This window comes from Labrus mixtus, chromosome 5, assembly GCF_963584025.1.
Source record: "Labrus mixtus chromosome 5, fLabMix1.1, whole genome shotgun sequence".
NCBI classification, from domain to species: Eukaryota; Metazoa; Chordata; class Actinopteri; order Labriformes; family Labridae; genus Labrus; species Labrus mixtus.
Window position 1 is genome coordinate 876,199 of NC_083616.1, and position 10,853 is coordinate 887,051.

At 44.5% G+C, this 10,853-nt stretch overlaps 1 protein-coding gene across 3 annotated transcripts in view; it reads left to right on the plus strand.

Moving 5' to 3' along the window:
* cux2b (cut-like homeobox 2b) overlaps positions 1 to 10,853 on the plus strand; it is a 102,331-nt gene that overhangs the window by 87,596 nt on the left and 3,882 nt on the right. For 2 of the 3 annotated variants that reach the window (XM_061037214.1, XM_061037216.1), the window contains exons 11-21: positions 2,327 to 2,518; positions 3,049 to 3,107; positions 3,205 to 3,253; positions 3,448 to 3,547; positions 3,918 to 4,544; positions 5,473 to 5,577; positions 5,718 to 6,565; positions 9,202 to 9,367; positions 9,508 to 9,813; positions 9,910 to 10,098; positions 10,539 to 10,833. In XM_061037214.1, coding sequence (XP_060893197.1) covers positions 2,327 to 2,518; positions 3,049 to 3,107; positions 3,205 to 3,253; positions 3,448 to 3,547; positions 3,918 to 4,544; positions 5,473 to 5,577; positions 5,718 to 6,565; positions 9,202 to 9,367; positions 9,508 to 9,813; positions 9,910 to 10,098; positions 10,539 to 10,833 — 2,936 coding nt within the window. The remainder of the gene's footprint in view (positions 1 to 2,326; positions 2,519 to 3,048; positions 3,108 to 3,204; positions 3,254 to 3,447; positions 3,548 to 3,917; positions 4,545 to 5,472; positions 5,578 to 5,717; positions 6,566 to 9,201; positions 9,368 to 9,507; positions 9,814 to 9,909; positions 10,099 to 10,538; positions 10,834 to 10,853) is intronic. The other variant, XM_061037215.1, reaches the window with a different exon arrangement.

Here is a 10,853-nt window from a genome sequence, read left to right on the forward strand (position 1 = left end):
GCCTCTACCATCAGTGTGTGAATGTGTATGAATGGATGAGTTAATACTGATGGACTCTTTACACAGCAGCCTCTACCATCAGTGTGTCAATGTGTATGAATGGATGAGTTAATACTGATGGACTCTTTACTCAGCAGCCTCTACCATCAGTGTGTGAATGTGTATGAATGGATGAGTTAATACTGATGGACTCTTTACTCATCAGCCTCTACCATCAGTGTGTGAATGTTAATGAGTGGATGAGTTACTTCTGATGGACTCTTTACTCAGCAGCCTCTACCATCAGTGTGTGAATGTTAATGAGTGGATGAGTTACTTCTGATGGACTCTTTACTCAGCAGCCTCTACCATCAGTGTGTGAATGTGGATGAGTTACTTCTGATGGACTCTTTACTCAGCAGCCTCTACCATCAGTGTGTGAATGTGTATGAATGGATGAGTTAATACTGATGGACTCTTTACTCAGCAGCCTCTACCATCAGTGTGTGAATGTGTATGAATGGATGAGTTAATACTGATGGACTCTTTACACAGCAGCCTCTACCATCAGTGTGTGAATGTGTATGAATGGATGAGTTAATACTGATGGACTCTTTACTCAGCAGCCTCTACCATCAGTGTGTGAATGTGTATGAATGGATGAGTTAATACTGATGGTCTCTTTACTCAGCAGCCTCTACCATCAGTGTGGCAATGTGTATGAATGGATGAGTTAATACTGATGGTCTCGTTACTCAGCAGCCTCTACCATCAGTGTGTGAATGTGTATGAATGGATGAGTTAATACTGATGGACTCTTTACACAGCAGCCTCTACCATCAGTGTGTGAATGTGTATGAATGGATGAGTTAATACTGATGGACTCTTTACTCAGCAGCCTCTACCATCAGTGTGTGAATGTGTATGAATGGATGAGTTAATACTGATGGACTCTTTACTCAGCAGCCTCTACCATCAGTGTGTGAATGTGTATGAATGGATGAGTTAATACTGATGGTCTCTTTACTCAGCAGCCTCTACCATCAGTGTGGCAATGTGTATGAATGGATGAGTTAATACTGATGGTCTCGTTACTCAGCAGCCTCTACCATCAGTGTGTGAATGTGTATGAATGGATGAGTTAATACTGATGGACTCTTTACACAGCAGCCTCTACCATCAGTGTGTGAATGTGTATGAATGGATGAGTTAATACTGATGGACTCTTTACTCAGCAGCCTCTACCATCAGTGTGTGAATGTGTATGAATGGATGAGTTAATACTGATGGACTCTTTACTCAGCAGCCTCTACCATCAGTGTGTGAATGTGTATGAATGGATGAGTTAATACTGATGGTCTCTTTACTCAGCAGCCTCTACCATCAGTGTGTGAATGTGTATGAATGGATGAGTTAATACTGATGGACTCTTTACTCAGCAGCCTCTACCATCAGTGTGTGAATGTGTATGAATGGATGAGTTCATACTGATAGACTCTTTACTCAGCAGCCTCTACCATCAGTGTGTGAATGTGTATGAATGGATGAGTTCATACTGATGGACTCTTTACTCAGCAGCCTCTACCATCAGTGTGTGAATGTGTAATGACTCTTGACTCAGCAGCCTCTACCATCAGTGTGTGAATGTGTATGAATGGATGAGTTAATACTGATGGACTCTTTACTCAGCAGCCTCTACCATCAGTGTGTGAATGTGTATGAATGGATGAGTTAATACTGATGGACTCTTTACTCAGCAGCCTCTACCATCAGTGTGTGAATGTGTATGAATGGATGAGTTACTTCTGATGGACTCTTTACTCAGCAGCCTCTACCATCAGTGTGTGAATGTGTATGAATGGATGAGTTACTTCTGATGGACTCTTTACTCAGCAGGCTCTACCATCAGTGTGTGAATGTGTATGAATGGATGAGTGGATGATTTGAGTGTTGCAGCAGGCAGCTCATAGTTTTTAGTGTGCAGATGTTTGTTTTAATACTGATGGACTCTTTACACAGCAGCCTCTACCATCAGTGTGTGAATGTGTATGAATGGATTAGTTAATACTGACAGACTCTTTACTCAGCAGCCTCTACCATCAGTGTGAATGTGAATGTGTGACCTGCGGTGTAAAAGAGCTTTGAGGAGTCAGAAGACTAGAAAATAAATATACAAGCTGAAGTCCATTTTCCATAGATGGATGGATAGATCTTGACTAATCTCGAGTTGTGGCTCTTTCAGAGTTAACTGTATAAACACTTCAGACGTTGTGATTCAGTAGCTTTTAACATTTTCTGCCCTTCTTACACCTCCGTGTTTTGTAATGCGCCCTTCTCTTCTTCCCAGGGGAACAAGGAGAAGGGCGAGTTGTTACCCTCCCAGTTGGAAGCCGCATTGCTGGCTAAAGATCGCGAAATCCTCCGTCTGCTTGAAAACATTCAGCGGCTGCAGTTCACTCTACAGGAAGTTCAAGAGACCTCGGCCAATCAGATTCTAGAGCTGGAACGCCAGCTTGCCTACAAAACTGAAGCTATTGAGGTGAGTGTCATAGAAGACGATACACAACATGATGGAAACCTCCTGAGACAGGGGCGTGTCCAGAGGGGTGTCCAGGGGTGGCATAGGCCCCCCTTGAAATCTTATTGGCCACCCCAAAATCCTTGACTATGATTGGCTATTTGCCCTCACAGATGTGGGACTAATCTTTAAATCCACGACTCAGGCTGTGTTGCAGCAGGCAGCTCATAGTTTTCAGTGTGCAGATGTTTGTTTTAAATTGTGATTTTGGACGTCCATCTTTGTTTTGAGTCCTTGAAGAATGAAGCTTAGAAGATGTAGAAGTTTCTGTTTTCTTGTGGTACCTAAAAGTCGAGGTGATTAGTGCAGACAGAAGAGGTAAATAAATGCTCTTCATTCACAAACTTCAGGCCACCCCTGTACTCGCCTGTGCCCCTGTTGGGCCCCCCAGTCCAAAAAGTCCGGACACGCCCCTGTCTTCAGAGATCCTCATAAATCATCAGTCTTATTAATATGAGGTTAACATGCTGCTCATCTTTTCTCCTCTTCAGAGATTAGAAACAAAGCTCCAATCCCAGATGGACTATGAAGAGATTAAAACTGAACTCAGGTGATTATTTAACATTTGGATCTGAATGTGCAGTTTACATAAAAACAACTCAAATCCTAAAAGGTAACTCTCTGATGTTGTTTGTTTCTGTACCTAGCATCCTAAAGGTAATGAAGCAGGCTTCAGCCAATGGCAGCTCATCCCAGGTATCTATACTTCTGCGCCATCTTTTCAAACTCAAACTACACATTTGGTTTCTCCTTCATGTGCTCTGTGTCGGGCAGGAAAACCACAGCAGCAGCTACTGCAGGCGTCATCCTTAATAAGGATATCTACAGCACCTGTAATTGATTTAATTGAAAATCAACAGCTTAATGTGTTTGTGTGTTTGTGTTTAAAGGATTCTGCTAAAGCTGCAGAGGCTCTTCTGCTGGATAAAGAAGCCTTCCTACCGTCTCACAAATACCTGGTGGATAAGGTCCATGTTTTGCACAGCATTGGTGAGTTCAATAGAAGTTACTCCTCAGTTTTAGGTCTTCTGAAAACTCAGCACAGTCGATTACTTATAGCTTATTGGTCAGGCTCAAAGTGTTAAATCTTTTTCATAAACTGAGTCTTGAAGGTGAGTTCAGAGATTGCATAGCAAATGAGTTCATTCATAGGACGTCAGCCCATCAAGAAATGATTGGTTTGAATATTTAATGAATCAATCATTTGATAAATCAATCAGTCAATAAATCAAGTCGGTCAATCAATCAATAATTTAATCAATCAGTCAATCAATCGAACCAATCAATGAGTGAACCAATCAGTCTAACAAATCAATGGATCAATACGCTCACTCAGTGAGAATGTATTTTCTTTCCTCAGATGATGACAAGTCTGAGGATGCAGGTAGGGAGAGAGGCCGGCCGCCGGGCTCCCATTCATCGTCGTCTCAGGCAGATGGCCGTGCCTCTCCCAGCCCCGGCCCCACTCTGGATGGCTCCTCCTCCAACCACGATGTGCCCCGTCCCTTCTCTGTGTCCCCGTGCTCTGGGGAGAGGCTTTCAGGAGACCACATCCTCCACAAGCAGCTGCTCTCTCCACACTTTAAAAAGGAGGGCTTCATGGCTTTCCCCACCGCCCTCTATGCAGCCAAAGTGGCCCTCATGTCCGCCACCCAGGGGTCTGTGGGCGCATGCAGCGTGGACGTCGGCCTGCCAAGCGACCAGTCGGAGAGCGGCAGCTCGACCGCAGGAGACGAGGACCAACTGGACACGGCGGAGATCGCCTTCCAGGTGAAAGAGCAGCTGCTGAAGCATAACATTGGCCAGCGTGTGTTTGGACACTACGTCCTGGGCCTCTCACAGGGCTCGGTCAGTGAGATTCTCGCCAGACCCAAACCCTGGAGGAAGCTGACGGTGAAGGGCAAAGAGCCCTTTAATAAGATGAAACAGTTCCTCTCTGATGAACAGAACATCTTGGCTCTGAGGACCATCCAGGTCCGCCAGAGAGGTGAGTGGATTCACATTCAACATTCAACATTCAAGATTTGTATTTGTCACATGCTCATACAGATGAGCAGTGAAATGTAAAGACTGTTCCGCAAGGCCATGCAATAAACACTCAAAATACTAACACACATAAATACAGTAAAAAAATAAAATAAATATTTGAATATGCAAAATCTAGACTGTTTACAATTAGAATTGTAAACAGTGTAAAGTGTCCAGGGTGTCAAAGTGCAATGTGCATCATGTAGTCACAGTTCTGTTCTTTATAATCTACATATTCTAACAAGTCACCTCCTTCCACACAGGAAACAAACACTGATTCATGTTGTGATTCTAGATCCTGCTGTGTCCTGTTTGTTTATAATAATAACATAGTTTAAAAAAAGTTTTTCCAACTGCAGTCATCAACAGAAGAGAGTTGGGCATCTTTAACCCTCACTCTTTGAAAACAGAAGATTTAGATATTCAGTTTGTTAGGATGGTTGGAGCTATAGGCTGTTTGAAAAAGTTTGTAGCAGAGTGTTTAAGGGATCTGCGAGATGCTCCGGTGTAACCACTAACTTTAAGGGAGAAGATGTGATCATGCCATCCTGATTCGGTGGCTTAACTTGTGGACCCGTGTACATTTGAAAGCTTTCTAATCTACTTGGACTCCATCCTTGACTTCTTGCGCGGCTTCCTTTTTGCAATGTTTGTAGTGTTACTTTTAAACTTTGTTTTCTCCCCAGATTCACAGCTTTTTGAAAGTTGAGCTTCCCGTATACTGCAACCTCAGACAGCACGCGCTCAAAGGCAGCCATTGATCTAGCAGTCAAAAGCAAAGCCTTGGAACTGCTCTCTGATCAACCATCCCACTCACACCCCCCCCCCCCCCCTCCCTCCTCTCTGCTCTCTCTCTCTATCTCTCTCTCTGTTACCCTCTGTGGCAGGGAGCATCACTCCGCGCATCCGAACTCCTGAAACTGGGTCAGACGACGCCATTAGGAATATCCTTGAGCAGGCCAAGAAGGAGATCCAGTCCCAGAGGGGGGGAGGTAAGGCTGGAGCAGCAAGTCACACCTAAAAGCCCTTTTGATAGATTTTCAAATGGAAATGTTGATAACTGTCTTTATTTCGTTTTATTGCTTCTGAAGTGTTTTTTAAAAACGTCGTCTTGTGGCTCTTTCTTGTTTAGGCGACGGCAAGTTGTCTCTGAACAGCTCGTCAGGCAGGAGCAGTAACGGGCCGGGCGGCAGCTCTGACGACACCATAAAGAGCATCCTGGAGCAGGCCAGGAGGGAGATGGAGGCCCAGCATCATGCCCTGATGGAGATGGAGGCCTGCGGGAGGCCCTCCACTGCCAACTCCGGAGCTCAGGTAGAGCACCTGGGCACCCCCGAGCGCTCCAGAGGCCTGCCTTTACCCATCTCCATCAAACAGGAGGAAGGAGGCTGTGTCACTGTCTGCATGTCCAACCCCATCAGCAGCCCCCAGACCCCCCTGAGTGTTCTCTCCCCGGCCGCCTTCGTCCAGAACATCATACGCAAAGTCAAATCTGAGATCGGTGAAGCGGGCACTTACTTTGACCAGCACTGGTCTCAGGAGCGAGGCTCGATGGTGCACGGTATTGTAGGCAGCTCTAGACCCTTCAACTCAGTCTCCCCCTCCTTGTCTTCTTCCTCGTCCGGGCCCTCCGCCTTGCCCCGGCTAACCTGGCCGCGCCTGGAGAACGGTGAATGTCTCCCCAACAGCGAGGAGGCCTCGGCGGCCGACGACGAGCTGGGGCTGGGCCGGCCGGTGGAGGTGAAGGTGGAGTCGGACACGTCGGTGAGCGGGGAGTCTCCCGGTCCTGGTTCTGGTTCTGGAAGGCTTTCATACTATCCAGCGTACATCCCCCGTGCCCTTAAACCCACCGTGCCCCCGCTGACTCCGGAGCAGTACGAGCTGTACATGTACAGAGAGGTGGACACCATCGAGCTGACCCGGCAGGTGAAGGAGAAGCTGGCAAAGAACGGCATCTGTCAGAGGATCTTTGGAGAAAAGGTGAGATGATAACTCATACTGTCACACTAAGAGCGAGAAACATCTGAAGGTTGTCGCCCTCTTCCTGTGGCTCTGTGTATTACACATTTATTACATTGTATTTTCACATCTTCAGACTATATGACTACACAAACTCTCACTTCATTCCCTCTAATATAAGGGCGCTGCAGCTCTCTGTAGAATCATTATTTTCCTTCTTTTTCTCATTGTGAAGCTTTCAAAACGTCTTCTTAGGGTCCTGCTGTGGTTGTTTCTTACTTTCTCGTTGAATTGTTACCTTGAGAGGTTTGCTCCAAGGCATATCTGTGTCCCTGTGTGTGTGTGTCTGTATGAGTGTGTGTGTGTGTGTGTGTGTGTGTGTGTGTGTGTGTGTGTGTGTGTGTGTGTGTGTGTGTGTGTGTGTGTGTGTGTGTGTGTGTGTGTGTGTGTGTGTGTGTGTGTGTGTGTGTGTGTGTGTGTGTGTGTGTGTGTGTGTGTGTGTGTGTGGGAACTGCAAACATGGCAACCCGGGTGGCTGTTTACGTCTTTTCAGGATGATTAATTAGTAGATGTGGAGTTTCTTCTTGAAAAAATAGGTGTGAAGGTGTTGTGTGGTGACCAATTGACGTATGATAAGGATTTATTTAATAAATTAAATCATCAGTTTAAAATGTCAAGTATTACATTTAATCAAAAAAACAAATTAATCACAGAAACAAATTAGGGCAACAGAGGAAAATTATCGTTTATTTGATCCTTTGTTTAACAGATAACACATACAGGTTTCATCATGTGCTCTTGCTTACATCTTATTTTCCATCTTGGTATTTTCTGTGATCGGACTGTCAGATCGACTGATTAAAAATATCCTCAGCTGAGTTGGACGTTGCTTGAAGACAGTCTGCCGACTTTTAAATAAACCAACTTTTTTAAAACTTTACATGAAAAGAGGCTTCAACCATGGTTTATGTCCCCTCACATTCTTGTAGTAAATACATTCATGATTATTGAGCGGCACCTCTATTGAACTATCTGAAGAGACTCCACATTAACATTTGTGATGTTTTGCTGCCCTCTAGTGGTGGTTGACTAGAATTGATCACTCCAGCCATATCTATGCAAACAGATGTATTTCTGGTTATGATAAATACAAATCAATGTTTGTCAGAGAGATGTCATTAACCTGTGTTTTACAGGAGCTGTCACATGTTATTAACCTGTGTTTTACAGGAGCTGTCACATGTTATTAACCTGTGTTTTACAGGAACTGTCACATGTTATTAACCTGTGTTTTACAGGAGCTGTCACATGTTATTAACTTGTGTTTTACAGGAGCTGTCACATGTCATTAACCTGTGTTTTACAGGAGCTGTCACATGTTATTAACCTGTGTTTTACAGGAGCTGTCACATGTTATTAACTTGTGTTTTACAGGAGCTGTCACATGTTATTAACTTGTGTTTTACAGGAGCTGTCACATGTCATTAACCTGTGTTTTACAGGAGCTGTCACATGTTATTAACCTGTGTTTTACAGGAGCTGTCACATGTTATTAACTTGTGTTTTACAGGAGCTGTCACATGTCATTAACCTGTGTTTTACAGGAACTGTCACATGTTATTAACTTGTGTTTTACAGGAGCTGTCACATGTCATTAACTTGTGTTTTACAGGAGCTGTCACATGTCATTAACCTGTGTTTTACAGGAGCTGTCACATGTCATTAACCTGTGTTTTACAGGAGCTGTCACATGTCATTAACTTGTGTTTTACAGGAGCTGTCACATGTTATTAACTTGTGTTTTACAGGAGCTGTCACATGTCATTAACCTGTGTTTTACAGGAGCTGTCACGTTATTAACCTGTGTTTTACAGGAGCTGTCACGTTATTAACCTGTGTTTTACAGGAGCTGTCACATGTTATTAACTTGTGTTTTACAGGAGCTGTCACGTTATTAACCTGTGTTTTACAGGAACTGTCACATGTTATTAACCTGTGTTTTACAGGAACTGTCACATGTCATTAACCTGTGTTTTACAGGAACTGTCACATGTTATTAACCTGTGTTTTACAGGAACTGTCACATGTCATTAACCTGTGTTTTACAGGAACTGTCACATGTTATTAACCTGTGTTTTACAGGAACTGTCACATGTTATTAACCTGTGTTTTACAGGAACTGTCACATGTTATTAACCTGTGTTTTACAGGAGCTGTCACATGTCATTAACCTGTGTTTTACAGGAGCTGTCACATGTTATTAACTTGTGTTTTACAGGAGCTGTCACATGTTATTAACCTGTGTTTTACAGGAACTGTCACATGTTATTAACCTGTGTTTTACAGGAACTGTCACATGTTATTAACCTGTGTTTTACAGGAACTGTCACATGTTATTAACCTGTGTTTTACAGGAACTGTCACATGTTATTAACCTGTGTTTTACAGGAGCTGTCACATGTTATTAACCTGTGTTTTACAGGAACTGTCACATGTTATTAACCTGTGTTTTACAGGAACTGTCACATGTTATTAACCTGTGTTTTACAGGAACTGTCACATGTTATTAACTTGTGTTTTACAGGAACTGTCACATGTTATTAACCTGTGTTTTGCAGGAGCTGTCACATGTTATTAACCTGTGTTTTACTGTGCAGGTGCTCGGGCTGTCTCAGGGCAGCGTGAGCGACATGCTGTCTCGGCCCAAACCGTGGAGCAAGCTGACCCAGAAAGGCAGGGAGCCCTTCATCCGCATGCAGCTGTGGTTACTGGACCAGCTAGGCCAGAGTCTAAGTCAGCCCCCGAACCAGGTCCACGCTCAGGGTGAGACTGCAAATAATACACATAGGAGATGTACAAGCAGGGATGCTTGACCACATTTGTTTAAATACATTAGAACTTCTTCTCTGCCCACATGTAAACTAATGGTTTTTAATGATATTCTGATGCCTCCTCCCTTTCAGAAAAAAGCCCAGCGACGGCTCAGTCCTCACCCTCCCCACCTCCTAGCCCAGCCGAGAGCCACCCGAGTCCCCTGGTGGAGCCGGTCAGCCTGTCCCTGGAGAGCAGCAAGGAGAACCAGCAGCCTGAGGGCCTTGGCCTGGGGCTGCCTCCCCACCCAGAGGGAGGGAAATCCACGCCCAGCCTCATGTCTCTGCATCAGCCCACAAACCCTCTGGGTATCCAGGAGCTGGTGGCCATGTCTTCAGAGCTGGACACATATGCCATCACCAAGAAGGTCAAGGAGGTGCTAACAGACAACAACCTAGGTGGGTGTGAGATCATTCTTTGGGGGTTAAGATATCACTCCTGGAAACACAGACACAAGTCCTACATCCCTCTGTGTGTGTGTTTGTGTCCTGCAGGCCAGCGTCTTTTCGGGGAGACCATCCTGGGTTTGACCCAAGGCTCCGTGTCCGACCTGCTCTCGAGGCCCAAGCCTTGGCACAAACTCAGCCTTAAAGGCAGGGAGCCGTTTGTCCGTATGCAGCTGTGGCTCAATGATCCTCATAATGTGGACAAGCTGAGGGCCATGAAGAAGATGGAGAAGAAAGGTGAGGACGTTTAAACCTATTACATATCTCTTCTTTTTTTTCTGTTTAACCAAGCCTGCTCCCAGTAGATCACAAAACCCACACACACAACCGGACAATTCACTCTTACCTTGTGTAATAATTATATTATATTATGTTTATCAAACCGCTTTGTGCATGTCTGTGTTACACTGAATATTCTGGCTACATTTTTGTCAAAACTGCAGCACTCAGCTGATCTATTTTTTAAAATCTATTTTTAAAAATCTATATTGTGGTATCTATCTATTTTTTGTACATTTTTAATTTTTCTTTTTTTTATTTAAATTGTACTTTTTGTTTGCAATCTTTGCTCTTTGGTGCTGTAACACAAATAAAGGATTATCTTATCTTATCTTCTACTTTGAGAATAATGCGTTTGTCATGACCTTAATGCTGGATATCACTTTATTATTCTCAAGCCTATCTGAAGCGGCGCTACGGGCTGCTGAGCACCGGCTCGGATAGCGACTCGCCCAGCAACCGCTCGGAGTGCGTGAGTCCAGCCTTAGGCGTGCTGGACCTGTGCCCATATAGCCAGGTGAAGAAGCCCCGCGTGGTGCTGGGAGCTGAGGAGAAAGAAGCGCTGAGGAAGGCCTACCTCATGGAGCCCTACCCCTCTCAGAACACCATCGAGATCCTGGCATCCCAGCTCAAACTCAAAACCAACACTGTCATCAACTGGTTCCACAACTACAGGCCAGTACCACCAACTATGTAACCTCTGCTGTTCTTTA